The following is a 26,667-nucleotide window of genomic DNA, read 5'->3' as shown; positions in this document are numbered from 1 at the left end:
AAAAAAAAAAAAAAAAAAAAAGAAAAAAAGACACACACACTCTCTCTCCCTCTCGCTCTCTCTTTTCATGACCCGCCGTTGGTGATCGACATTCAGTTCCAACCCCTCCGATGCGGTTCTTCCTAAAATAGGAACCTCTCTCTCCAGACAATTGGACAAGCGCCCACGTCGTCTCCTCTTTTTTTTTTTTTTTCTCCAGCGCGATCCGCCACTCGTCTTACTTCGGCTCTTATACCTTGCACTGTGATCACTCTCTTAGTCTGATGCATTAGACTTCCTCTTATTACCTAGTGAACCAGTCTTTCACATCACTTCAACTCTTATTGAGTGCGGGGTGCACCCTAATCCTCGTCCGGCCGTTGAGACTCACCACTTGTTTGTTTCTCTGTTCATCGACCCTATCCTCTTACTTTTCTTCTTCTATTTCTATCTCTTTTCTTTTTACCCTCTTCCCATCTCTTTCTACCTTGAGCTCTATTGCTGAAGGATTCATCGCCATGCTTCTTGCCTCCATGCAACCGCCAACGTCACATTATCCTCCTTCCGAAGCAGGTCCAACGGCCTCGCAAACAACTATGCCCACGGTCACTTCTCAGACCTCACCATGCCCATCGACAGTCTCACACTCAAACTTGTCCTGTAGCCTCTCATCCAACGTGACAAGTAACCGACGACCTACTACGAGACCCAAACTTACACTCCAAACGACGTCACTTCCCCTGACATTCGGCACTTCTTCGACGGGATTGTCTCTTTCGCTTGCTACCGGACCGACAGCGTCCCCCACGGTTCGCAACACTTTTAAGAATGCCTATGAAGTCGCCGTACCATCCTCTGCCACCGCTTCACCCTCAAGGTCATCCAATCACCGGTTCAGCAAACCCTCGTCGCCATATACCACAAACAGCCCTTATCAGCTCCCTCTTGGAGTCAAAAGTATTCTTCGCAACTCGCCGTTAGAACCGACCTGCAGGCGCCGGGGCTCAGTGGCCGCGATCGGGCCCAATGGTGGACCGAGCTCACGCCGTGTTTTTTTCCCCGCCAAGAAAAAAGTAAGCTATCGGCAGCCGCTGGAAGAGGAAATCCAAACCGTGCACTACACCGTGCGTCACTCCGATATCACAAATCAGCCCAATCCTGAATCCCACGAAGCTGGCTCCGGGGAAGATTCGGATTCGAACACGAGTGCGGAGCCATCCGATGCGAGCACGTCGGATGAAGATGTGGAGGCAAAATCGAGCAATAACCCCTTGAAATCATTCGGAAAGAAGAAGCGGAAGCACTTAAGTGCGGAAAAACAAATCCGGGCAGTTGCTCTAATGGACGGGATTGACAAAGATGGCTCCTCCACTCCACAAACGCCATGTCAAAATCGGGCCAAACGTCGCTGCGAATGGAGATGGACCCTGGGACCGTTAGAGATTCGGGATGGAAATGCCCAACCTTCACAGGCTGAAGAGCGGACAACACCCAACCCGACAGAAACTATACCGAACGTATCCCCTGCCTCTAATGCCACCACAATATCGCCGGACAACGAGAATGACAGCCCTAGATCCTGGGTCTCGAACCTTACGTCTTTGTCCAGTATCTCAGAGCAAAATCCCAGCCCAAGTTCATCCATCGCTCTAGAGGTCGTCACAAATGATGGTTGCAAGAGTAATATGACTCACGAAGCTGAACGATCGCACGCGAATTCAATCCAATGACGAGCGATGAAATGGAAACCAAGCATGCATTGATGAGTTTAGGATTTCCGATTATGATGATTTATGCATATAGAAGGCATGGGACCATGAGCCTTTTCAGCAAGCATCTCTTCATACATACATACACATGTTTATATACATATCAGGCTGAGTTCGGTTGAGGTTTCCAGAGCATGATTGATTGATTATTCTTTACATTGGGAGTTACATGAGAAAGCCTTTGCTTGTTTGATACCAACGAGGTTGGCGGCATGGTGCCATTGCATATATATATACACTTTTTGTTTTTCATCACAGCATATACATACCTATATATTACTCCTTACTATTCTAATAAATATCTACGGTGACACTTGAGACACGGTTGTGCACGGTTCTACCTTCCCTCGCACCATGTTTGACTCCATTCAAGGTCCTCCTCATGCGACACGAATACGACTGCCGATCAAGTCGTATTAAGAGAGAAACATGTGGACCTCGAAATCCACATTCCGTATTTAGACTCTACCGATCTGTTGATTAATAAGAACACGCACGCCGTTGAGGACAAATAAACAGTTTCAGCGGTAAAGTACGACGGTTCGCAAAGATGCCAAATGAGTAAACTGTTCATGGAGACTACTATGTAGAGTGTACGGATAAGTACATTGTCAACCCAACTCCGTGACATCATAATCATGCAGCGTCAGCAAGCCCTAATGTACAATTCAAACTCAAACTATTAAAAAAAAAAAAAAAAAAAAAAAAAAAAAAAACACAAAAAAAAACTCTCACTAACAAAAAAAAAAAAAAAAAAAAAAAAAACCTACCAAATTAAAAAAGAGGTTATACACTCCATACACCATTTTTAAAACTGTACAATATAGTATTTTAAAGATAATAGAATTATTATAAATCATTCCATGATGCGTGAAAGCATCAAATTTAGATAAATATAGATACAGTAAGCACGTACACCGCACTCTAATTACCAGTCTCAGTTTCAATATCGGGCTCCCGGCCAGTCAGGTTGCCAGTGAATCTCTTCCTCACTTTCCGCAGCGCATACTTTGCCTCATCACGTGCGAAGACCGCATTACGAGCCGGTTTCCATTGCATCAGGCCGCGCTGTTGTCGTTGCTCACTGCGTCGATTGGCCTTTTTCGTGTGCTTATTCCCTTTACTTGAGCTAGCGAGACTATCTTCGGTGGTGGAGGGTGGAGTTTCTGTAGAGGATAGCTGAGAGCCATTCAGAGTAGAGAGTCTTTGCTCTGTGGAGGTCTCGGTCCTGCTAGATGAGGAGTTGGAGGAGCCGTCGTCTTCCTCTTCTTCTTCTTCGGGGTGTACAGCCTCCACGGAATGGCCATCAGCGGAGTACGGTGGCTTGTCGCGGCCGGGTTCGGCGACCTTGTGTCCGTCGTGATTCATGAATGCGCTGGGGTCGTTGCCGAATGCGCCACTCCAATCTTGTCCTTGTTTGTCGATCCATTGGCGGCGTTCTTTGGGGTCAGCGTGCTTCAGGACATCGCGGCCGTCGACTAGTGATTTTTCATGCAATTGTTCCGTTTCTTCTGGGACTTCAAGAGAGATGCTTCGGGGCCGTACGCCTTCGGCGATGCACGCTTCCCATGTTTCGTAGGTCTCACGGGAGTGGTTGTCCACGACGTAGTGTTCATGGGACTCGTCGATGCCGGGAGTGAAGCGGCATGTGAACTGGAGTCGACCGATGATCTGGAGGTCTTCTAGTCCTGGCTCACGTTTGGCTTCCCAGTTTTCTTCTGTGATGTAATTTTGGGTGAGTCGTTTTCCGTTCTTCGTTGACCAGAGGGGTAGGTCGACGGGGGTGTCTTCGTTGTCTACCAGGTGCTGGAGCCAGAGGATTGCGTAGGCTGCAGCGCCATGTTTTCCTGGTGAGTAGAACTCAAATACAACGGGAGATCTGTAGCGGTGCTTTACGGGCAGTCGGGTACTCTTGTGGAGAGATCCGTTAGTCAAGTTGAAAGAAGTGTCCTGCCCTTCGATTGAAGCCACGTATCGTGGGATCTTGCCGCTACTGCCACCCGTCCGTAGCTTAATCTTGGCTCGATGGCTGAAGTTCTTTGCGATGATCTTATCCGAGGCGAACTCGAACGTACCGACATCCCATCCAAGCATGTTTGGAGGTAGCCGAGTTTCAACATGCCGCAAGAGTAGTGAGACGCGAATTCGTCCATATCCAATGCCGCCATCTAGAGGGTACCATCGGGTAACCTGCGAGCTCGTTTGGAGGATTTCTGATAGCTTTAGAGGTACCACTCCCAGAATTGGATCATGCTCTCGGTAGCGTTGGTCCCTAACAGTCACGGTAACGATGGCTGAACGCCAGTCTCGAACAAATCGCTCCGTGCCGGCATTAAATATGGGCTTTGAGCTGACAGCTTTCGGCCGCGTACGATAGACCTGCATAATTCACCATTAGCTTCAGTTGTTCTTAAGTAAAATTGGTGGGATCAGAGATTACCAGCTGATCATTTAATATAATCTTGCAATAGCTGGTTGGCAGGTCTCCTCCTTGTTCTTCCGTATTTTCTCCATACGGCTTCGCTGGTTCATATTCTCTTCCTTTTCGATACCGGCTTCCCTTGATATTTGCAAGTTGCAGGTTCACAATTTGATGTACCACAATACTAAGAATGCCACTGGGCCAGAGCGGGTCCGGCGGCGTGTGAGTGATAGCATCCTCCTCTTCATTGGTGACGACTCCCTTATCATCTTGGAATTGAGGATTGTCCCTGAGGTTCTCGGGTAGGTCTTTCTTTTTGCCGTCTGTCCTTAGCTCTGGCCTCAGTTTCGGTTTTCCGAAGAAGCCGACTTCCCAGTGTAGCTCACCGGGCATCTCGCTCCCCTCGTTGAGACCCTGCAGCTTAGATACTTGGGGATACATCCGCGCTGGATGCTGGATCATCTCACGGATCGGCAACTCAACCTTACCAACGATGTCATCTGCCGTGTTGCGATCTGAATCCCATAGCTCAACACTTAGATTCTCGTTGGCGCTGATAAGTTCCGGATTCACAAGTAGTGCTGCAGTTTCTTCCCAAACTGGATTCAGGTCGTCTGTAATCACCCTTGTGCAATACATAGGCTTGCCGTACTTCGAGAAAGAAAGATTTATGTATGGATCGCTACCACCACCATAGCTGCCACGCCTATCTTGCTTGCTCAGCCCAGTTGCACGGTGAATACGAACCCACATGATACCCAATGCTTGAGTCTCCTTGATGATATCGTCGCCTTTGAGTATCATACTGAGGTCCATTGTCATCGATTTGGGAGCTGCAAAGAGACCACATGCTGTACCAATGGCATAGTTGACGAAATTCGAGATGAGAGGGAGGTTCAAGATATTGACGCCAGCTTTGAACATCGGCATACATCCGGCTCTGATGTGAGGGATTCCCACAAGACTGAATGTCATGTCCTTCATAAAGGGTGCTTCGGGCATCAACTGAAATCTGATCCGGACAGTGCCAACCATCTCAATCAACTCCACAAAAACTGGGAAAGGAACTCCGAAAAGGCCTCTGATGCCCAGATAAAAGACCAACTGCATATGCATGTTACGTGCTTTGGAGGAAGCGGTTTGACCGGTCGGCTTTGCATGGTAAGCAAAGGAGGCTTCTATATTATAATAACTGCCACCCTCCTCCATGGCGGCGGCTTCTTGAGGGTCTTTATTCTTGAGATTCTCTTCACGAACATTGTCCTTAATGTGCTGTACATGCTCGTCCGGAAGGGCTCGCAAACTTAGTATCCGCAAAGGATTGTTCCCTTGGTCAATTTCGGCAATGCGAACGTTCTCAACTACGCTAGGAGCGGACGCCTGCATAATATCCTCGATCGTATCGGCAACAGGCGACAGCATGTCCGGGTTAATCAGGCCCCAAATGACTCCAAGAAATGAATTCATCCACTCGACAGATTCAGGCAGGAGATTAGCAATAGCCTAGAGGATGAAATATCAGCAATTGTAAGATCAGACGAAGGCAGAAATTTGACCTACCATTTGCCCTCGCAGTTGCTCACTGCTCCATTCCATCTCTCGGCCACTCCGAATAACTTCTTGTACCCACAGCCACACACCACTTGCAATGCAGGCAGCCAAAGGGAGGAGAGCCCAAAGTGAACCACCAAACATCCGGCCCACAAAGAGGGTTCCAAATACGATCCCTATGCAGAGCCCAGTCCCTCTTTTCTCTAGTTTGTCATACATAGGCTTGTAGGAAATGGACGGGGTTGGATGAAAGAGAACATTCGTGATTTCTCCGTGGAGGGGGACGTCGGAAGTAGTACCCTCTGCGATGGGGTCCGGAGGTGCCGTTATATCCTGATTCTCTTTGTAATCCTTGAGGCTCTGGCTTGGGGAGGTCCTAACATCCTTCATTTTTTTTTGCATGAACTGTCAGTTTGGGCTAGCCATAAGAGAGTTATACCGTGTTGGGATACTAACCGTTGGCTTTCCAAGATTGGCATTGGGGACTACCAACTACAGCCAGATTAACAATTGAAATGGTTACCAAACGAGTAAGGACATAGTATCATGGAATACATACCTTGGGATTCTTCACAACTTCCATCGAATCCGCATCCTGATCTTCAACCTCTATGTCGCGACCAGTTGTCGGGTCTGTAACCATACGAGTTTTGCCTTTGCCAGGTCTCTTCCGCGGTTTATGAGGCTTCGCCTCTCCGCGGGCATCTTCCTCCTTTTCCCTCGCGGTGACAACCTCCTCGTGGGCCTTACGGTCCTGCTTGTCTTTTTCCAAGTGCTCTAGGAACTTTTGGATAGTGGGTACCGGGTTGTGTGTACCATAATGTTCTCCTACCCGGTGGTGTTTGGGAGAATCAACCCCGGTAGTGTGGGGTCCCATGCTGAAGATAAGCCTTAACAAGGCTTCTCTCAATAGAAGCTATGGATAGACGAAAAAAGAAGGAAACTGAGAAACCATGCAAGTCAAACAGCGGCCCGAACTCTTATGCTAAATTTGGACGCTCTGAGTCCTGCATTGGACGGAGAACAAGGGGGGGCAGAAAGAATTGAGTTAAACGGAATTGAAGATGAGAGGGTGTTTGAAAGCAATGAGTAGGTTCTAGTCCGTGTCTTGCGTGAGAGGAACAGCAGCTCTGGTGAAGTAATGGCATCGTCCAGCCCTACCGTAGGAAGAACTACGTCATTGTGGAGGAACCCCAGACGTCAGCCAATGTCCGGTGGAGTTAAGAAGGTGTATGGACGGTCCACTAACAAGAAATAAGAGTCGCACTAGAAGGTAGAAACAGACTGAAGACACCAAGATATACACAGGACTAATACTAACTTTGCTTTAGGATTCGGGATACCATGTGGATGTCACTGATTAGGACCGTCTCTGATCAAGGCCGAGATGGTCTTGGCATACATGATGAATTGGCCCATTGAAGATGGCTGATATCGCCAATAGCTGTTAGTATCCTCGTTCCGCTAAGCTTTTCTTTCTCTGTATTAAAATAATATGAGGCGACTCATCATGAATGTGTCCAGGCCACTTCAGATTGAACGGTTGTGGCTCGATTTCTTCCAGAAATTACTCTGTGAAATGGTATCATCCCGACTGGTCGCAAGGCTATCGATAGCATGGGACGATCCTTGAGTGATGATGTCACACTGCTACTGTTTATATTTGTATTTTCATTGTGGGTTGGAAGATCAGCCATTCAAAATTATAAAGATTGCGTGTACGTAGTTTTACTGAGTACATTCCTGAAATGGTCGACACAACGATACTATACAATTGGTAAACAAATTCCCAGGCAATGTATATAATATATAGAGACATAGACGGGTAAACAAGGTAAATAAAACTTTGTTCGTTACAATAGTGTTATAGATACAAGGACATTCCCATAAAGCTTCTCTGTTTGTATGGATCTTACAGGATTATATATTGTGTTAAAAGCTATCTATAGACTATGAATCTGATATTGGACTGTCGACGGCTGTAGAATTACCTTAGCACTAGGCGATGATTCATACGAAGGAAGCCGAATCCTTCTCAATGCTTCAACACGTATCACCAATTGAATCAATGCCCTAGGCAGGAAACCACTTCTCCATATACTCACCTAGTAGTAGTACCTACTACGTAGCACTAACTAGGTAGTAGCTACTCCGTACTACCCAGGAAATTGCCAGTATATTCCAAAACAGGTTAGAAGCCTTTCGCAGCCTTACTAATCCAAAATGCCCCACAATTTCACGCATAGCGAATAAGAAAAGGAATCGCTCAACAAGCGCCAAGACTTATATTACCTGACATCAATCACTTTCATGTGGTCGAAGGACCAACAACATCCTACTCAACAGGTCGTTATCTATAAGGCTGTGCCAACTCACTAGCTGGTACTAGCGTATCGTGCACATACTACATACCTATCAATACAGTAATTGAACTTTATAATACGCACCGAATCCTACTCGAAGTCGATTAAAAGAGCTAATTCACAAATTCCCCGAGAATGTCTTCAGCAGAAGAGTCGCCAGCTCAGCGAGCAGCTCGTCTCCGACGCGAGCGTCGTGAAGCTAAAATCAAAGAGGGTGGTGCAGCGCGTTTGGATAAGATTACTAGTCTCAGCGGACGCACACCCGCAAGTAGTATGGACTCCCTTTTGTCTGTTACACTCACCACGCCGGTCTTGAGGTCAAAGAGCGAAGCTAACTTCAATTCTGCAGTGCGTGAAGAGACATCGCCATCGCCATCGCCATCGCCATCTCCCCAGCCTCCTGCGCAAGTTTCTTCCACACCGGAGACAGAAAAGCCTCAATCGCAACCAGCACCGGCACCAGCATCAGCACCAGCCCAACCAACGTCGAACCCCGAACCCCAGTCTCCCGAAAACCTACAAGCACAACAGGAGTTATTCCGCGCCCTTCTCCGCCAAGGTGGACCATCATCATCTGAGCAGGGTCCTCAGGAAGAGGATCCCACCATGCAAATGCTCAATACCTTGATGGCAGGAATGAATGGGCAAGATCAGGCTCCTGGTGGAGCTCCTGGTGGAGCTGCTGGCGGTCCATCATCAGCCGAACTCGTGTCTGCCCTCGGACTCCCTCCATTTGTCGCGGATCTTCTTGGAGCTGCAACTCACAAACCGACTGATGAGGAGAAGAAGGAAGTCCGGACATGGAAAGCTCTGCATGTACTGTTTGCGGTCGCTGTCGGGATTTACTTGCTCATGCTCATTGGAACGTCAGTTTCTACCTACGGTAGCCAGCCACCACCCCCTGCCACTGCACAGAACCCATTCCTTTACTTTACAACGGGGGAAGTTGTGTTGACTGGCGCGAGGTTAATGAGCAAGGGCCGGACCGGGACGGCTGCCGGAATAATGCTCTGGCTTCAGCTCTTCCAGGACATAGTCCGCGACGGTAGCCTTGTTGTGTTCTTACTGGGGATGGGCGCTTGGTGGAGCCGTGAGTGGACGGCCTATTAAGCATGATTGATGTTGTTGGTCGTTATGCACGTTACATCTATTTTTTGTTCTTTTCTCTTCGGATCTTGCATTGTAAGCTGTGATGGTATTCATATGAAAAGCAACGGCAACTGAAGCTATGACCTCCTGTTTTATAGTTTGAATGTGTTAATCACTACTTGTCATTATTGGTACCACCGTACAATATACTTCGCACTCACTTCTATCTATTACATTCCGTTGTATATGACTGATTATTTGTAAAACAGACTCCTGGTCTCCCTCCAACCATGGCGCCGCCATTACCAGGTCATCCTAGAATTACCTGTCAATATCTTGCGGAACAAGCAAGATCAAGTTATTCAAAAAAAGGCCCCGCATAGTCTTTCTCTGTTATATATGATTTAAGATCGCACAAACTGCAGCAGCTGGGTGTCACATTATGTCTAAATCTAGATACTCCGTACTGACGACAGATATATCAATTGCGAATATGCCTAAACCAGGTGACGCCTTTACTTATCCACCCTTTGTTACCGGCAGACTGTATACTATAGATAAAATACGGAATTGCGATTGGATAAGTACCGTTATACTCCGTACCTTGGTGGACTATCCGTAGTCCTCAAGCTGGCGTCGGGGTGACGTATACATACCTCAACATAGATAGTGCCATGCACGAGGTTGTTTGTTTAGCCGTGTCTAGAATCATCATTTTCTGTAATCTTGTAATAGGAAGGGTTATAGGGTACTATAATAAGGTTCAAATATAGTATGCATTGTAACAAAAGGTCTCTGCGCCACCTGACTCCAGATAGTATCCCAATTCATGTCGTAAATAGCTGATAATTTGGGTACTCCGGAGTATGGATTACTGGCGTAGCGGGATGTTGCTCCAGTATCAAGACAGGCCACAGAGACTGATGTTCAGAGCCCGGATGTTCCGAGGCGACTGTAACTAAGCAACGCGAGAATCCCAACAAGGGTATCAAACGCGCCATCTATTAGTGTGAAATCGATACTGGGAAGAACAGGGGTACCGGTATGTCCATCCTAATAAGTTGTGATGATCATTGGTCCGCAGATAAGCCGTCAAGTCAAACCAAGCCCACACTCATAGTGGTTCGCGCACTACGGAGTAGACTAGCGGTGGAATGATAATCAGGCCCACCGGGTGCGGCACAAGAAGTCAACCGAACCTTGCTGTTTTAAGCAAGTCCAGTCAGTCGAGATTTGACGAGACTGCACTATGTTACACTAAAGTTGCAGTCACTGTGGATTGCGATGACCAATGTAGCCTCCGGAGTGAGCTCCGTACCCTAAGCTGTGACAATGGATGGTAGGTCCGACGTAGTAGTAGGTAGTACCCACGTAGTATGAGCAAGGAGGGGAGGCCTCTATTTGAACACAGACGGAGGAACGAAGAGTACATGCCTATAGGCTAGTGCAAGTGCAAGTGGTAAGGAGGGAGTGGGTTCGAAAGTCTGTACCGGAGTCAACTAAGAAATAAGCTGGTGTGAGTTTTGACGAGTTAGATGATCATCAGTAGCCGCTAACCACCGCTAAATCAGGACCTAGTAGGAAGCGTGCCTGAGGCGGCGCAGAACAGGTGATTATCCGTTTTCCCGACGTAGTGTGTGGACGTGGAAGAGCAAAGTACGCAGTCGGAATAGGAACAGGATGAAGGGAAGATAACCTTATAAACATGTTTATGAGGCGAGTAACCATAACCTCGGTGTTCGTCACGGTTAACAAAGATGTCCGGGCTTCCGTGTAGCCGTCTCGGTACAGGCGATTCAGTGCCTGGAAACCCAGGCAGGGAAGCCGAGCGTTGATCATTCTATGGAGTATGTACTCCGTACTCCGGAGATGGTAGACTCTATGATGTTCGCGTTGCCGACCCTCTCTCCACATTGCCCCTCCCTTCATTATGACGATCTTGATAGGTGGCCGTAAGGACCACAGTCTTCTTCTCATGAGCAATATGGCCTACCCACAAAATCTCCCCACAGTCGTGGAGAAGTATTTCAGTCACATTTTCTACTTAGTCGAAGCTTGGAATCGATTCCGTGATGATCAGAAAAGAGCGATGAACCGTGATTTACCCTCTTAGGCAAGTTAGGACGGTGCCCAATGGGACGGGGACAAGTTGTCCAACAAAGATGTCATTATCTACCTCAATAAACTCTGAGCGATGAGCATAATATAACCTAGCTTAGGTATGGATGAAGTAATCAAACCAATTGATTTACAGAGTGTAACCCTGTTTCGGCGGGATGAGATAATTTTCACCTGTCAGTTGTGGTAAAAGTTGGGCTGTCATCAGCTGGCGCTTTTACTCCCTTCGGTAAGTAATGGTCATGGCTCGTCGGACTCTTAATTTTCGACCCTTGCTATGACCGCCCAATACTGTCCCTTGTTTCAACTTATTACCATGTATTATGATCAATTTTAATCTCGCCCACGGCAGATCCAGGCACACTGGTCGAGATATTCCCTACCGAATGAGGTACTATCCAGGATCCATCCATAATCCATCCATGATTGATACTATGATTAGTTTCCGCAAACGGCATTGAATCATCACGGTTTTCAATAGAATCATTGGTGCAGTGTTCTTGTTTGATTATTCTACTGTCTGTCCGTTAGTAGTACGAGATATATACATACATACATACATACATACGTACATACACAGTGCACCTTAAAGTTTTCCACCCCGCAGATGATGAGAAGTTACGAGATTACCCCTCCACTTCGATGGCTCGGCACCTGCTCTTGTGATACTCCGTACTGTCCCAACCAATAACCAAACATGTGGAAAATCCGATCCGCTGGGGCTGCATCGCACACTGACTCTCTGGGTAACACTTGAACAACTCTAGATCTATTAATCATTGGTCTGGCCCCATGGTGGTGGGAGCATAGACCCAGGGCACTGTATGTACTACCAAAAAACAAAACGGTAATCAAGGGAGTCACAACGGAGAGCGGGTTCAGTAATAAAGTAGTTAGTACGGAGTAGTAATGGACGGAGGATATTGACCCTTAACTTCTGAATACCCAAGGATGAACCATTTTCGATAAAATGCTGACGGATCCTTGAGATTCCTTTCCCCGGAGCAACGGAAAGAGAAGCTGTCAGGCCCTCTGTGAGCCCCGCATGGCCGAGTCTAACCATTTTCGACTTGCCGCGTTCGGACCAATGCGAGTGGTAGGTTTTAGACTGTACTTGTACTTTGGTACCTACGGTACCTAGTACGTACTCTGGAGTAGTAGTAGTACTACTAGTAGGTAAAAGGTGGATGCTGTTATTGGAGGGGGAGGGAAGAAAAAAAAAAAAAAAAAACAACCACCACCACCACCACCTCCCCTCTAATACTAAAAAGTGCAGGGTTCAAAATAATAATAATTAATAATTCCCATAGGTTTCAGTCTTAATTAGTATAGCTAAAGGAAAATGACTGTAATTGAATTCAACCTTCCTTCCATAAACGTATTTCATATTTTATCTAGGTTCAGTAGAAAAAGGTACCTATAACAGGTGGATGGATATGAACGTGAGCGTACAGTGTACACTGTATTCCATAAGGCGGGGAAAGAGGACAACCAAGAGGAATAGCAAGGCTCATGATTTTCCCTACGCTCTCTAAAAGACAGTAAACGATTGAACTGCCGGTAAAGCCAGAAGCACCGGTCGCGCGGAAGGATGAATGGTTGTTGGCGGACTAGAGATATAAGGTGACCGAGAAACCTCCACCGGACTGCCGGACTGCGGGACCTCAACATTGTTTGTTGGTCCATTTATTTAGTTTGTGTGTTGGATTCAATTAAATAACGCTTCTCTCCCTCCCCCGGCCTGAGACAAAGTCCCCATAAGCCCATTTCTCTTTTCATCCTTTCTTCTTTTCCGTTTTCAAACTGCTCCTTCCCTCTTCCTCTACACTACTACCTTACCTTGGAGGGGTTCTTCGTATTATACCCACCTCTCTAACTATCCCGATCAGATACCACCGTAATTAATTCGTTTTGGACAGTGAGTTCAAATAGTCCTTGCCGCCGCCACTTCATACTGATTGTCACGCTCATGCTGACCTCTTCCCCTCCGGAATAAGAACCGCTCTCTTTTCTATTTACCTTTTGTTTTTTTTCCCTCTCTAAGACTGTCACCGTCTCGCTGTTTCTCATCTAGTTCAAGCATCTCTCTTTACGCGCCAACGAATCATGGCCGACGGCAACGTGATGCCCCCTAAGCCCTCTGTGGTATGAAAAAAACAAAAAACAAACCCCAGATACTATACAGTCTGACGGCTGGCTAATCGCATCATTTCAGGTGCTGGAAGCCCACGAGGTCGATACCTTCCATGTCCCCAAGGCTTTCTATGAGAAGCACCCGACTGGCACTCACTTGAAAGACCTGGATGAATATAAGAAGCTCTATGACGAATCAATTCGCAGCCCTGAGACCTTCTGGGCCCGCATGGCTCGTGAACTCCTTTCCTTCGACAAAGACTTCCAAACTACCCACACTGGCTCTCTGGAGAACGGTGACAGTGCCTGGTTTGTGGAAGGTCGCTTAAACGCGGCCTTCAACTGCGTGGACCGTCATGCACTCAAGAACCCCGACAAGGTTGCGATCATCTACGATGCTGATGAGCCAAATGAGGGCCGTAATATTACCTATGGAGAGCTGCTTCGTGAAGTATCTCGAGTTGCCTGGGTGCTTAAACAGCAAGGTGTTAGGAAGGGTGATACTGTGGCCATCTATCTTCCTATGATTCCGGAGGCCATTGTAGCCTTCCTGGCCTGTTCCCGCATTGGTGCCATCCACTCCGTGGTGTTTGCAGGATTCTCGTCAGACTCGCTCCGTGACCGTGTTATCGATGCCGGATCTAAAGTGGTCATTACCACCGACGAGGGCAAGCGAGGCGGCAAGGTGATTGGCACCAAGCGTATTGTCGACGAGGCTTTGAAGCAGTGCCCTGACGTTACAAGCGTGCTGGTCTACAAGCGCACCGGTACTGAGGTCCCCTGGACCCAAGGTCGTGATGTCTGGTGGCACGAGGAGGTGGAGAAGTACCCCAATTACTTCCCCCCTGAGTCCATGAGCTCCGAAGACCCTCTGTTTTTGCTGTATACCTCTGGTTCGACTGGAAAGCCCAAGGGTGTTATGCATACCACCGCTGGATATCTCCTGGGTGCCGCGATGACCGGAAAGTACGTCTTTGATATCCATGACGACGATCGCTTTTTATGCGGTGGTGACGTCGGTTGGATCACTGGTCATACCTATGTTGTGTATGCTCCTTTGCTCCTGGGATGTTCCACCGTCGTCTTTGAGAGTACCCCAGCGTACCCCAACTTTTCTCGCTACTGGGATGTCATTGAGAAGCACCAGGTTACTCAGTTCTACGTCGCCCCTACAGCACTGCGGTTGTTGAAGCGCGCTGGAGACGAGCACATTCACCACAAGATGGCTCATCTGCGTGTCCTAGGCTCCGTCGGTGAGCCTATTGCTGCAGAGGTTTGGAAATGGTACTTCGAGAAAGTCGGAAAGGAAGAGGCACACATCTGCGATGTATGAAATCCGATTGTTTTATTGTCTTGACTCTCTTTCTAGGGCGCAGTACTGACCATTTTTTGCTGTTATTAGACCTACTGGCAGACCGAAACTGGCTCGAACGTCATCACACCTTTGGGTGGAATTACCCCTACGAAACCCGGTAGTGCCTCGTTGCCCTTCTTCGGTATTGAGCCTGCCATCATTGACCCTGTCTCCGGAGAGGAGATCTCGGGCAATGACGTGGAAGGTGTGCTTGCCTTCAAGCAGCCCTGGCCTAGCATGGCCCGCACTGTGTGGGGTGCTCACAAGCGTTACATGGATACCTATCTGAATGTCTACAAGGGCTACTACGTACGGAAATACTCGAGTAATTCTGAAAGATTGTGGCTAACTGGTGGTAGTTCACTGGAGATGGCGCCGGTCGTGATCACGATGGATACTACTGGATCCGCGGCCGTGTTGACGACGTAGTCAACGTATCCGGTCACCGGCTGTCCACTGCTGAGATTGAAGCTGCTCTGCTTGAACACCGTAAGTAGTAAAAAGAAGACGAAGCCAGAGGCCATTGACGCTGACATTCCATGACAGATATGGTTGCTGAAGCCGCCGTGGTCGGTATTGCTGACGAACTCACTGGCCAAGCGGTCAATGCATTTGTGGCTCTGAAGGAGGGCAATGAGACGAATGAGCAGGTCCGTAAAGACCTTGTTATGCAGGTTCGCAAGTCGATTGGGCCATTCGCCGCTCCCAAGGCCGTCTTTGTCGTTGATGACCTCCCCAAGACTCGCAGCGGTAAGATCATGCGGCGTATCCTGCGGAAGATCCTGAGCGGCGAGGAGGACAGTTTGGGTGATACTTCTACCCTGTCTGATCCCTCGGTGGTCGACAGGATCATTGAAACCGTTCATACTGCCCGGGGCAAATAGATGGACGACGACATGACTTATGAAAAGAAATACAAACACCCCCACCCCCCCCCAAAAAAAAATAAAATAAAATAAAAAAGATTGAAAACAGCGATAGTATGACATGATGTTCTTAATTCCTTTGCGCTGAACTGGGGCAGTGTTTGTGAAAGGCAGAACTATTCTCATGTGCGCGTTTCGCTCTGGCTTTACTATGTGATTCCCGTGTTCTGTCACTTGAAGAAGCGATATTATTCTGTTTGATATGTGTATCATGTTCCAATTTCTCAATATATATATCCTCCATTTTCTTTTATTCCGCTAAAATGATAGAACCCACTTCTACTTATAATAGTAGGTTTCCGAACGAAACGCACGCGGTTACTTTACATGCTCTTTAGCTTCCCTACTACTAGTAGCTGATTGATGGCTGACAACATTATTATTGTTATTTTTTTTTTTAAAAAAAAGGAGAAAACGAAGAAAAGAACAAGAACTAAAATAAGAAAACCAAAAATAAAAGGGGGAAATCACTTCTAGTGCTAACTACAGAGGTAAGGTAGGTTTTTTTGTTTCTCAACCTTGCAGCTGAAGACGCAGTGGGCCAGTGGAGGTCAAGCATTCTTCTCAGATCTTGTCCCCGCCAATAACACCCGGCCATTCCATTTGTCAACTTGAAATTGGACTAAGCTTGGTGGGCATCATGGATGCGTGAGGGTGACAAGCACTTGCTGGATTAGCGAATGGATGTTGCATCTGACTCGTCTTCAATGTCCAATATGGTGACCGCTACTCCGTACAAGATATTCTCTCGTCATATTTTTGTTCTTTTTGCACGATCTGCATGAACCTGTCCTTATAAATGGACGGACATCCAGCCCTAGCACTAGGATGATTTCTTTGAATCTAAAACCTTTTCAACTCCTTACTACCATCGCCTTTGTCCTATTTCAAAATGATGAGGTCTATCTCGCCGCACATGCTCCCAGTAGGAGAGCCCAACCCACCCAACGAGAAGCATGTGAGTGCAAACTCGATATTGGTTCAATGCTCTCATGGGCAGTACTGACTAGGGAGAACAATAGTCTGTAAGCGTGTCTCTGCCGACATGGGAGTCGGTCGCTGCTTGGGGCCGTCGAGAGCAATGGCTGTTGGACTCAATGCATACCTGCTATCCACGGTTAGCTACGCGTTCCTGATACCTTGCATTCTAGGCTCAATCGGGATAGGTTTGGCATGCATCCATCCGTACACAAATTGATGGATGCCGTATGTGCTCGATTGCGCACCCCCAAGGATTTGAGCTGTCTGATCTTTCCCTCGGCCGATGCCGCCGCCAGGTGTACAGCCCGACTATCAGCTGAACATCCCAACGAAACATGTCACACCGTCAAATTTCAACCACACCAACCAGTGGACGAGGAAGTCCTGCGATGGGCCACTTTCTTTGTCGTCCTGTTTCCACAGGCATGTGTCTCCACCGCCATGCATTTCTGGAAAGTGTTTGGCGACGGAATCGCCGGTCGTCATGCAGAGCATTGCCTCAGAGCGCTTCCCTCGATGGGTTCTTACGCAAAGGACACTGTCTTTGAAACTTCGGCCCCCTGCAGGGATCATTCCACGTGGGATCTACAATGGGTCAACTCGGCTGCGGCCGAAAAGGAATCTATCCGGAGCTTGATTGCACGTTTGGTCAGTTCCGACCAGCCGGGCTATCGTCGTGTCAGCAGCCACGATGTCTTTCTCTACCCTAAGGGAATGTGTGCCATTGCGGCAGTGGCCAGGGCCTTGGTACCTCATTCTGTGGAACTCTCTGAGGCGGTGATCTACGGGTACGTCAAACAGGTTCTCTTCTTCGATGGTCCCAGAGCTGATGATAGTTTTAGATGGCCATACGCTGAAACTCCGCTCTGTGTCAAAGAGAGTGATTACAAACGATCTACTCTGCTCAGCGCTGGAAGTAAACAAGAACTGGATGAGTTGGAATCCTCCCTTGCTGCCGGTCGTCGCATCCAAGTTTTGTTTTGCGAGGTCCCCTCCAATCCACAACTGCGGACTCCTGATCTGCCGCGAATTCATGCCCTGGCTGCACAGTATAATTTCATTGTAGCGGTCGATGACACGCTCGGCACTTTCGTCAACATCGATGTTCTACCCTACGTCGATGTGATTATGACCAGCTTGACGAAGATCTTCAGCGGCATGTGTAATGTGATGGGGGGAAGGTGAGCGTCCTGTACTGCTGAGACGATCCGAGCCATTTTCTAACGAAGCTGTATTGCAGCGTCGTTGTAAATCCCCAGTCGTCCCACTATACCACGATTTATTCAGCTCTCACAGCTCTTTACGAGGATACATATTTCCCTCTCGAAGCAATGATTATGGCTCAGAATGCCTCCGACTTTGAAGAGCGAGTCCAGCAATGCAGTGCCAATGCCCTGACCATCGCCAATTTACTCGCGAAACATTCTTCGGTGGCCCAATTGTACTATCCTAGTTTAGTACCCTCACGGCAATTCTACGATCATGTGCGGCGTAAGGATGGTGGCTACGGATATTTGCTTAGCATCGTCTTCCGCAAACCCGAGACTGCTATTCGTTTCTATGACGTGCTGGACATTTGTAAAGGACCTAGCGTCGGGACCAACTTCTCTCTGGCGATTCCATACAGCCTGCTGGCACACTTTCGGGAGCAGGACTGGGCAGAATCCGAGGGTGGAATCGACAGACATATGGTCCGAATCAGTGTTGGGCTAGAGAAAGAAGAGGATCTGACCGCGAGAATCCAGGATGCGTTGACGGCAGCTACGACAGATTACTGAAGTTGTAGTATTACTCCTAGGATAGATGCAGTGTAGACTTGGGAGATCAGGCTTGATTCAACTATAGCAGGAAATAAGTGCTTTCCATGCTTTTTTGATTGATACCATGAGCATAGACGCCCTAATATTTTCAGATAAAACACTAACTGTAGATCGCACCCTCCGTTAGTATATGTATATCAGCACATTAACTGAATGCGGCGACATTATCTACAGTGGACTTTTCAAGGATAAGTAAAAGAAAGGCAAGGCCATCAGCCGCACGTGACCACATGATATATATGACAATACCATACCAAGATTACCAGCGTTAGCCTCAAGTTGACCGGTGAACAGGCGGTATCAGTGACAATTCCGAGGTCCTGCTGCCGTAAGCGAAGGAGGCAACGGTAACTTTACAACTACCTTCTCCCTCGCCCATCCTGTCTTCACAGCTCTTTTCCCTTCACCGTCGCGTTTGTCCACTCTTCTTTTCTCCCACCCCTCCATCTTCCTTTCTCTTGATTTCGATATTTGCAATCGAGGACTTGTGCACATCCTACCTGAGACGGTGAATACCCGTCTTAAGCCGGTGTGGGTCCTTTTTGTTTTTCGAGAAATCAAAACAGATTTTCTTTGCTTTCTCTCTTTCAGCGCGTCGAGCTGCTTCTCTGAGCAACACACGTTTGTGTCTATTTTGTGAAAGCGCACCGTAGCAGAGCATATCGCCTGCTGTTATTTGTTGATACAAGCTTGTTAATCACCCTTCGCACAAATCTTGACAAGTTTTTAGTCTCCGGACAACTTCGAACGAATGAACCTATAAGCATCAACCCATACCAAACATCATGTCTTTCGGATTCGGAGGATTTGGTCAAAACAACCAGAGCTCCGGATTTGGAGCTGGCTCTGGCTTCGGTGGAACGAGTTCTGGAGGAGGTAGGTTTATAAACCATCATGTCGCTGCTTTTTTTTCTCTGCCTTGGACCTGTGACTTTTTACCTTTCAACCTTCTTGGGATTTCTACTGGTTCTACAATCGGTCCGCACTGGTGCTCCTGACGTCGACCCGCGATGGTTCCGCTTGACTCTCGACATACCAACACTCCGCGGATGTTTTCGGCTCTGGGCAACACAGTTGGTGCCGCAAGAGAAGGGATCGCAGCTTGATTACAGTCTCTGACAGCATCTTCCCCCGTCATCTAGGCTTTGGATCTACATCGTCCCCATTTGGTGGCGGTAACACATCAGGTGGTGGCCTGTTTGGGAATACTTCCAGTAGCTTTGGTTCCGGAGGAGGTACGTGTCCAATGACGATGTCTTCATGAGCTTGGCGATCCTTTCTCTTCCCTGCTCGCCTCGTGGACGGAACTCTGGCCTTTTGCCATTCATGGAAACTTGGCATCCAACATCACCACGACTTGCTGGTGAATGCGCGTTAGTCCGGTACCTCTGATGTAGTGAGGGAAACGAACAAGTGAACAAAACCTCCTCTCTGGCCATCGGGGATCTGTGTCCAAGGACGAGCTTTCTTTCATATATATTTCAATGAATCTTTTCATATATTGTTTTTAACGCAAGCCCCGGCAGTGCAACTGACTTTTTTATTTACTTAGGATTTGGAGCGGGCACGCAGAACCAGTCAAACTCACTTTTTGGTAGCCAAAACCGGACTGGCGGCTTTGGGACTGGGACTTCAACCGGTGGAAGTCTCTTTGGAGGCGGCGCAGGAGCTACAACAGCAACAACTACTACTCCCAGTGGTGGTTTTGGTGGTTTCGGTTCAACCGGAAACACTGGAGGCTTCGGAAGCTCGAATAACACCACCGGCGGAGGCCTCTTTGGCAACAAGACTGCCACTGGCACTGGTACTGGCACTGGCACCGGCTTTGGCAGTTCAACTGGTACAACAGGTGGCTTTGGCACAAGTGGCGGCTTTGGAAGCGGCACTGCTGGTTTTGGTAGTGGAAGTGGAACTGCATTCCAGCAGGCCGTTCCTCCCTCAGATGGTACTGGTAGCACGCCATTTAGCCCTTTCACCGAAAAGGATGGTAACACGAGTGTGACCAACCATTATCAAAGCATTTCCTTCATGCAACCATACAACAAATACTCATTTGAGGAGCTACGTCTGGGTGACTACCAACAAGGCCGAAGATTTGGGAATGGGAGCGGACAGGCCGGTGCTTTTGGTACATCAGCATTCGGCGGAAGCGGTTTTGGTCAACAGCAGCAGTCGACTGGGTTTGGAAGCACGTCTTCCCCTTTCGGTGGCACCAGCGCCCCTGCCTTCGGCCAGACACAGACCCAAACCACTGGTGGATTTGGCTCCACCTCTAGCAACCCTTTGTTTGGGTCCAATAAACCGGCGACCTCTCTATTTGGAGGAGGGGCCACCTCAACGGGAACGTCACAATCCAGCTTATTCGGCGGGGCCACCGCGACTTCCGGCGGCTTTGGCAATACAGCCAACACCGGAGCTGGCTTTGGAACTGGTGGAACTGGTGGAACTGGTGGTCTCTTTGGCAACAACACCACTAATAACCAGCAGCAACAACAAAACAAGTCTTTGTTTGGCGGAGGCGGTGCGTCTACTGGGGCAGGCTTTGGTGGCTTTGGACAGCAGAACACCAGTACGTCTACGCCGTTTGGTGGTACTGCTGCTACCTCGTCCCCGTTTGGCGGCGGTCAGCAGCAGCAGCAGACTACTGGGGGAAGCGCATTTGGCGGGTTTGGCCAACAGAACCAACAGAACCAGACTCAGACTCAGAACAAAGGGCTGTTCGGCGGTTTCGGGCAAAACAACCAACAGCAACAGTCTTCGACACCTAGCCTGTTCGGAGGTGGCGCTGCTCCTACGGGGAGCTCTTCTCTCTTTGGCCAGAATAACCAGCAGCCATCGACTGGCACTTCCTTGTTTGGAGGTGGGAACCAGCAACCCGGAACTGGATCTTTATTCGGCGGTGGAACTCAGCAGCAAGGCCAAAAGAGTAGCCTCTTCGGGTCTGGCACCACTGGTACACCAACCGCGACGAACACATTCGGAGGCTTTGGCAATACTCAGAATCAGCAGACCGGAACTGGTGGCCTGTTCAATACACAAAACCAGCAACAGCAGAAGCCTAGTCTTTTCGGTGGGAGCACTGGCACCGGCGGTTCCCTGTTTGGAGGCGGTGCTACAACCACTCAGAACACGGGCTCCTCGCTTTTTGGTAACACACAAAACCAGCAGCAGCCGCAGACTGGGGGTCTCGGAATGGGTACATCCAGCCTCTTCGGTAACACGCAGCAAACACAAGCTCAACAGCAGCAACCTCAGCAGCCGGTGCCTGGCAGTCTGCAGGCCTCCCTCCTGGACCCAAACCCATACGGGAACCAGTCCATCTTCTCTGGTCTGCCCGCTCCAAGTGCTCCTAGCCCTGGTCCATTGGCGACGCCGCTTGCTTCATCTATCAAGCAAAAACAACGCACCCCATTGCCAGTTTACAAGATTACACCCAACGCTGCTAACCGTCTCGTTACACCGCCAAAACGTCAAGGGTACGGGTTCTCTTATTCGACTTATGGATCGCCTTCCAGCTCTACTGGTACTCCTGGCGGGCTCGGCAATAGTCTTCTGGGTGGCAGCTTGCGTGGAAGTGTCAACGGTGGTCTTGGGCGCGCTAGCTTCAGCAAGAGCTTTTCTACGAGCAACCTTCGCAAAACCTTTGACCCTGAGACTGACAGTGTGTTGTCTCCAGGAGCTCTTTCCTCTGGCTCCTCTCGTTTGTCCAGCGGTAACCTGAAGCGCCTTACTATTGACCGCAGCTTGCGGAACGATCTATTCTCACGACCTGCCAGTACACCTGCCGCTGCGATTACGAATTGCGAGGATTCTGCTCAACCCACGGATAAAGCTAAGAAGAAGGTTAGCTTTGAATCTACCTCGGATGCTACCACAGGAGGTGAGATTGTGCCGGTACAGTCTCAACCCTCCGAGCCCACACCAGAAGAGCTCGGTTTCCTTCGCTCAATTCGCAAGAGCAACACCGTCAACGGGCTCAATGGAATTAAAGAAAATGGCACTCAGCCCGAGATGGAATCTGTCCGTGACAAGGATCTTCCGGCTGTCCCGGAAGACTCTGAGCAGACCGCAGTTACGGATGGTCAATCACGGTTGGCTTTCGTCCCCAGCGGCGATCCACAACCTGGCGAGTATTGGATGAAGCCAACCCGGGCTGAACTAAACAAGATGGGCCGTGACCAGCTCAAGCATGTTGTAGGCTTCACCGTCGGCCGTCAGCGTTGTGGTCAAGTGACATTTGATGAACCCGTTGACTTGACGAACATTGATCTGGATCAAATCTTCGGCGGTCTTGTTGACATCGGCGTGCGGAAAATTACAGTGTATCCAGATGAAGCAATCAAACCTCCTAGGGGCAAAGGGCTGAACGTCCCATCTATCCTTCGAATTGAAAATTCCTGGCCGCGAGGGAGAGACAAGAAGTCCCCATCACCTCTTACCAGCGGGCCTCTTTTTGAAAAACACGTCGATCGCCTGAGGAAGGTACACAACACCGAATTTATCGATTACGAAACGGAAACGGGAACATGGGTTTTCAAGGTGCCTCATTATACTACATATGGCCTTGACTATGATAGCGATGATGATGATGAAGGTGAGAGCCTCAACCAAAGCACTTTGAGTGCTGCTCCTGACACACCGACTCCGAAGGCTCATACTCCCACCAATCTCGATAATACTGTGGCCTCGGAGCAGATGTCCACCTTCTCGACAGATGATTCTTTTCTCGGTTCGGTGGCTGGTGTTGACGATGACACGTTCGATTTCAAAAAGCGTAAATTAGTCCCAGGGTCGTTTGGCAACCAAGCCATGGTAACAATGGAAGATGAACACTCGAACTCCGGCGAAGATGAGGAGTCTTTTTTAGGGGAAGGCTCCACGGGTTCAACTACTGAGCAAGAAGGTGACGATGTCACTGAAAGCCAGCATTCTGGCGAATCAGAAGTTGAATTAGATGAGGACGAGGAAATGGACATGGCGGGCACCTTTCCCTCACTTCATCATACCGTGGAGCGCGATGATACCAAAAGCATCGTCAGCTTAAACGAAAACACACAGCCATCCTTAAAACCATGGAGTACACCACCCAAGGCTCGTCTTGATCTTAGCGGTGACTGGGCTGCGCAGCTCCAACGAACCATTAGTCCCAGGAAGCAGGACCGCGACGCACTGCGTGAAATCCAGGCAAATGCCTTCACGGACAGGGCTCTCCACGATGATGACACCCAAGAGCCTGTTGCAGACACTCGACAAAAAGGGTTTGCAACTAGTATCGATTTGATGAACTCCTTGTTTCAACAACCGCGGAAGCAGCAGACACAATCTCCTTCGAAGGCACGCAATACGCAGCCTCGAGGCTTTGAGGTTCGACCCCCCCCCCCCCTTTTTTTTTATCTTCCCTCCGTTGGTTTTTAATCGTTCGTACCTTGCCGAACCGGTGTTACACTATGCCAAATGAGCCAAAGTGGAGATCTTTCGAAAAAAGTAGACTAACCTGAAATCTCCATCCCAGTGGCCGTATAACAAAAAGCCGAAGACATTCGCTGGCGACGCTAATGAACTGAGCCAGGACGACCTTGCTTTCCACCACTCTTTCAAGCCGCGGTGGGGCCCAGCGGATTCTATAATATGTGTTAAGAACGGAATGGGGGACATCCATTCCGCGGATGGCCGTTGGGAGCAAAGGTTTTCTATCACTAGCGAGGAGAGGGACATCACTCTGCTGGCTTCTAACGAGTCTCCAGAGTCGAATGTAATGCTCGATGCGCAAAAGAAGCAAACTACCATAAGCCACGTTGATGATGTTCCTCTCGCTCGATTGACCAAGGCTGATTTCCAGCAATTCGCACAGACGTCCTCCAGCTTGGCGGATTCTGACCAAGAGCGATTACTGTGGCAGTTGGTTAACATTCTGTTCAATGACGAAATCGAAGATGACATTTCTGCCGGCGTTCCACCCCAGCTTCGGTCAAGGTTCATTCACCGTATCAAGAAGGATCGTCTAAGTCGACTGTGGGAAGGTATTGTCCGAGAAAAGCACGCACATACTCTGGGCAAGGCCAGTTCGGCCGAGGAACAGGCTATCTACTTACTTTGTTCGCATCGGGTTGAGGAGGCCTGCAATGTCTTGATTGCCAGTCAAAATCTTCACCTAGCTACTCTTATCGCGCAAATTGGTCGAGACCCTACCAGCCGTGCAGACATGGCGAAACAAATTGAGATGTGGCAGCAGCATAACGTTTATTCAGAAATGACCGAGCCTATTCGAGCCCTGTACGAACTTCTGGCAGGCAACGCCCTCCGCAGTGAAGGTAAATCAGGCGGCGCACTGGAGGATCGTGCTTCTACGTTTACTCTCACCGAACGATTTGGACTTGATTGGATCCAAGCATTTGGTCTTCGTCTGTGGTACGGAGTCACTGATGATGAACCTATTGAGGCCGCGGTTTCGAAATTTCTCAACGATCTTGGGACCGGCAACGAGCCCGCTTTCCCACACCCATTCCGTCAGGAGAGTGCCCGGGAATTATCGCATTCAGCATCCGATACACTTGGTCAGGAGTCGCCTTTGTGGGTTCTGCTTAAGCTCTACTCGATGACTCTTGGAGCAGCTAAGGATATTCCGGTAATGGAATTCCCTGCTGCTCTGCTCCCGGAGTCCGTGAGCGGAGATAAACTGTCGAACCGACTCTCCTTCCAGCTGTATCAGCTCCTTGCCACTGCTGTCGGTCAACATGACGGCTTTCAGATTGATACTTTCCACGTGGATCAAATGGTATACGACTATGCCTGGGAGCTCAGCCGTAGTGACCAGCTCGACCAGACTTTATTTGTCTTACTCCACCTTTCACGATCTGAAGATCGTGAGCGTGCCGTGAAAGAGACCCTAGCGAGATTCGCTTCGCGGCTGCCCGACCCAGCCACTCCTGAAGGAGCCCCAGATACTACCTGGCACTACCTTACTACAGACCTGCAGATTCCCGAAGGGTGGATCTGGGTTGCCAAGGCACTTTACGCTCGGGATACCGGAGACGCTGCCCGCGAGGTGGACTGCCTCGTCCGTGGTAATAATTGGGACGATGCGCATGCCACGTTCTGCCGCATTGTTGGACCAACCGCCGTTATCGAACGTGACTATGCAACGTTGGAGAAGTTGGTGTCGGGCTTCGGCGAGGCCCCCGAGCGCAAGGTCAGAGGATGGACCAGTGGCGGCGGTGTATACGAGGATTTCCTGCGCTTAGCAACAGCAAAGAGCAGCAAGCGGGATGCCACTAGGCTGAATCGCTTGGTGAATGCGCTGGTTGCGATGGGCAATCAGATTAGTCAAGGATCGGGCGTCGAGGGATTGGAGGAGCGTGTAGCTTTTAAGGAAATGAGCCGGGCAATTGCCAGCTGGACGGCACACGAAGATAGCAAGGTGAGTTTACATATCTGTGCTTCTCGCTCAACGCCTTCTAAAGATATACTAACTCATGATCTTTTGGTAGGTGGTCGAGTTCTCGAGTGTGCTCAGTTTGCCTTTGACGGGCGATGCGCGAATCATGCAGACCGCTGAAATGAGTCGACGGTATTACGGTATCATCATGGCGGGTGCCTATTAAGCGTCTTTTCTTCTGTTTTTTGTTCTTGCTACGTTTCTTTGGTGTCATCCCTGTAACTTAGTGTAAATTCTTCCCCGATTATAATCCTTGGATTCCGCATTCTGCAGCCCTTTCATGGTGCTTCATGATTTCTGTGTTAGCTTAGGTACTTTACGATAGTGTGTTAGTATGTGAAATGCATCTAATAAGTCTCCAAACTACTCTACATTACTCTTAATTTTTCTCTACCAGTTTGACCATTCCATGACCCTCTATCTCGCCTAGCCCTTGTATATTATTATCCCACGTATCTTAAAGACAAGAGTAGTTGGTATACCCCTAAAGACTAATTACCACCGGAACCCACAGAAAACGAAGTACCTCCCTCTACGAAAGAAATTCCGTTCATGTATACCCTCCTTTTATCTAGCACCAAACAACGTCAATTACATTGCCCTAAGAACCTATACCAAAACTCAACCAAGCCTAACCCTACTACTGAGAAGGCGGCCTATAAATCAAAGCACACTAGTGACACCTCTTAAAGTCTGGAGGTCTGAAAGAAGTTGCTTAATTCGTATA

The 26,667-nt window shown here is 48.8% G+C and overlaps 7 protein-coding genes across 7 annotated transcripts; 6 read left to right on the top strand and 1 right to left on the bottom strand.

Annotated features, from left to right (window-relative positions):
- The first annotated feature begins 32 nt into the window (after positions 1 to 32).
- BDV38DRAFT_258461 (uncharacterized protein) lies at positions 33 to 2,070 on the top strand. Its single transcript, XM_032055733.1, has one exon. It carries the CDS (start codon positions 498 to 500, stop codon positions 1,707 to 1,709), a length of 1,212 nt encoding a protein of 403 aa, XP_031909490.1. The 5' UTR covers positions 33 to 497; the 3' UTR covers positions 1,710 to 2,070.
- Positions 2,071 to 2,672: 602 nt separating this feature from the next.
- On the bottom strand, positions 2,673 to 6,598 carry BDV38DRAFT_286886 (C2 domain protein; the record flags this gene model as incomplete). Its single annotated transcript, XM_032060764.1, has 5 exons — positions 2,673 to 4,127; positions 4,189 to 5,673; positions 5,731 to 6,105; positions 6,178 to 6,213; positions 6,281 to 6,598. The coding sequence occupies 5 exons, from the start codon at positions 6,596 to 6,598 to the stop codon at positions 2,673 to 2,675; spliced, it is 3,669 nt and encodes a 1,222-aa protein (XP_031909489.1).
- A 1,451-nt stretch (positions 6,599 to 8,049) lies between these two features.
- BDV38DRAFT_258457 (uncharacterized protein) lies at positions 8,050 to 9,860 on the top strand. Its single transcript, XM_032055732.1, has 2 exons — positions 8,050 to 8,355; positions 8,434 to 9,860. Exons 1-2 carry the CDS (start codon positions 8,220 to 8,222, stop codon positions 9,192 to 9,194), a joined length of 897 nt encoding a protein of 298 aa, XP_031909488.1. The 5' UTR covers positions 8,050 to 8,219; the 3' UTR covers positions 9,195 to 9,860.
- Positions 9,850 to 10,840, top strand: BDV38DRAFT_258456 (uncharacterized protein). The gene has a single exon (XM_032055731.1). It carries the CDS (start codon positions 10,328 to 10,330, stop codon positions 10,514 to 10,516), a length of 189 nt encoding a protein of 62 aa, XP_031909487.1. The 5' UTR covers positions 9,850 to 10,327; the 3' UTR covers positions 10,517 to 10,840.
- A 2,142-nt stretch (positions 10,841 to 12,982) lies between these two features.
- BDV38DRAFT_258454 (acetate--CoA ligase) lies at positions 12,983 to 16,075 on the top strand. The gene is made up of 6 exons (XM_032055730.1): positions 12,983 to 13,209; positions 13,289 to 13,436; positions 13,507 to 14,751; positions 14,827 to 15,087; positions 15,138 to 15,267; positions 15,325 to 16,075. Exons 2-6 carry the CDS (start codon positions 13,398 to 13,400, stop codon positions 15,660 to 15,662), a joined length of 2,013 nt encoding a protein of 670 aa, XP_031909486.1. The 5' UTR covers positions 12,983 to 13,209; positions 13,289 to 13,397; the 3' UTR covers positions 15,663 to 16,075.
- A 521-nt stretch (positions 16,076 to 16,596) lies between these two features.
- BDV38DRAFT_296121 (pyridoxal phosphate-dependent transferase) lies at positions 16,597 to 18,540 on the top strand (the record flags this gene model as incomplete). Its single annotated transcript, XM_032062861.1, has 5 exons — positions 16,597 to 16,662; positions 16,727 to 16,821; positions 16,856 to 17,473; positions 17,528 to 17,866; positions 17,926 to 18,540. The coding sequence occupies 5 exons, from the start codon at positions 16,597 to 16,599 to the stop codon at positions 18,461 to 18,463; spliced, it is 1,656 nt and encodes a 551-aa protein (XP_031909485.1). The 3' UTR covers positions 18,464 to 18,540.
- Positions 18,541 to 18,861: 321 nt separating this feature from the next.
- On the top strand, positions 18,862 to 26,306 carry BDV38DRAFT_258440 (nucleoporin family protein). The gene is made up of 4 exons (XM_032055729.1): positions 18,862 to 19,381; positions 20,058 to 23,869; positions 24,018 to 25,922; positions 25,993 to 26,306. The coding sequence occupies exons 1-4, from the start codon at positions 19,291 to 19,293 to the stop codon at positions 26,104 to 26,106; spliced, it is 5,922 nt and encodes a 1,973-aa protein (XP_031909484.1). The 5' UTR covers positions 18,862 to 19,290; the 3' UTR covers positions 26,107 to 26,306.
- The last annotated feature ends 361 nt before the right edge of the window (positions 26,307 to 26,667 follow it).

Source organism: Aspergillus pseudotamarii (genome assembly GCF_009193445.1).
Source record: "Aspergillus pseudotamarii strain CBS 117625 unplaced genomic scaffold BDV38scaffold_67, whole genome shotgun sequence".
NCBI classification, from domain to species: Eukaryota; Fungi; Ascomycota; class Eurotiomycetes; order Eurotiales; family Aspergillaceae; genus Aspergillus; species Aspergillus pseudotamarii.
Note: the sequence above shows the minus strand (reverse complement) of the source record. Positions and strands in the feature narration are given on the sequence as shown.

Excerpts from the sequence above, each read along its gene's own strand:
- BDV38DRAFT_258456 (XM_032055731.1), top strand. The coding sequence starts at position 10,328 with ATGATAATCAGGCCCACCGGGTGCGGCACAAGAAGTCAACCGAACCTT.
- BDV38DRAFT_258457 (XM_032055732.1), top strand. The coding sequence starts at position 8,220 with ATGTCTTCAGCAGAAGAGTCGCCAGCTCAGCGAGCAGCTCGTCTCCGA. Across the intron at positions 8,356-8,433 it reads CGGACGCACACCCGCAAGTA|TGCGTGAAGAGACATCGCCA; the intron begins GTATGGACTCCC and ends TCAATTCTGCAG.
- BDV38DRAFT_258454 (XM_032055730.1), top strand. The coding sequence starts at position 13,398 with ATGGCCGACGGCAACGTGATGCCCCCTAAGCCCTCTGTG. Across the intron at positions 13,437-13,506 it reads TGCCCCCTAAGCCCTCTGTG|GTGCTGGAAGCCCACGAGGT; the intron begins GTATGAAAAAAA and ends GCATCATTTCAG. Across the intron at positions 15,268-15,324 it reads AGCTGCTCTGCTTGAACACC|ATATGGTTGCTGAAGCCGCC; the intron begins GTAAGTAGTAAA and ends ATTCCATGACAG.
- BDV38DRAFT_258440 (XM_032055729.1), top strand. The coding sequence starts at position 19,291 with ATGTCTTTCGGATTCGGAGGATTTGGTCAAAACAACCAGAGCTCCGGA. Across the intron at positions 19,382-20,057 it reads TGGAACGAGTTCTGGAGGAG|GATTTGGAGCGGGCACGCAG; the intron begins GTAGGTTTATAA and ends TTATTTACTTAG. Across the intron at positions 23,870-24,017 it reads CGCAGCCTCGAGGCTTTGAG|TGGCCGTATAACAAAAAGCC; the intron begins GTTCGACCCCCC and ends TCTCCATCCCAG.
- BDV38DRAFT_258461 (XM_032055733.1), top strand. The coding sequence starts at position 498 with ATGCTTCTTGCCTCCATGCAACCGCCAACGTCACATTATCCTCCTTCC.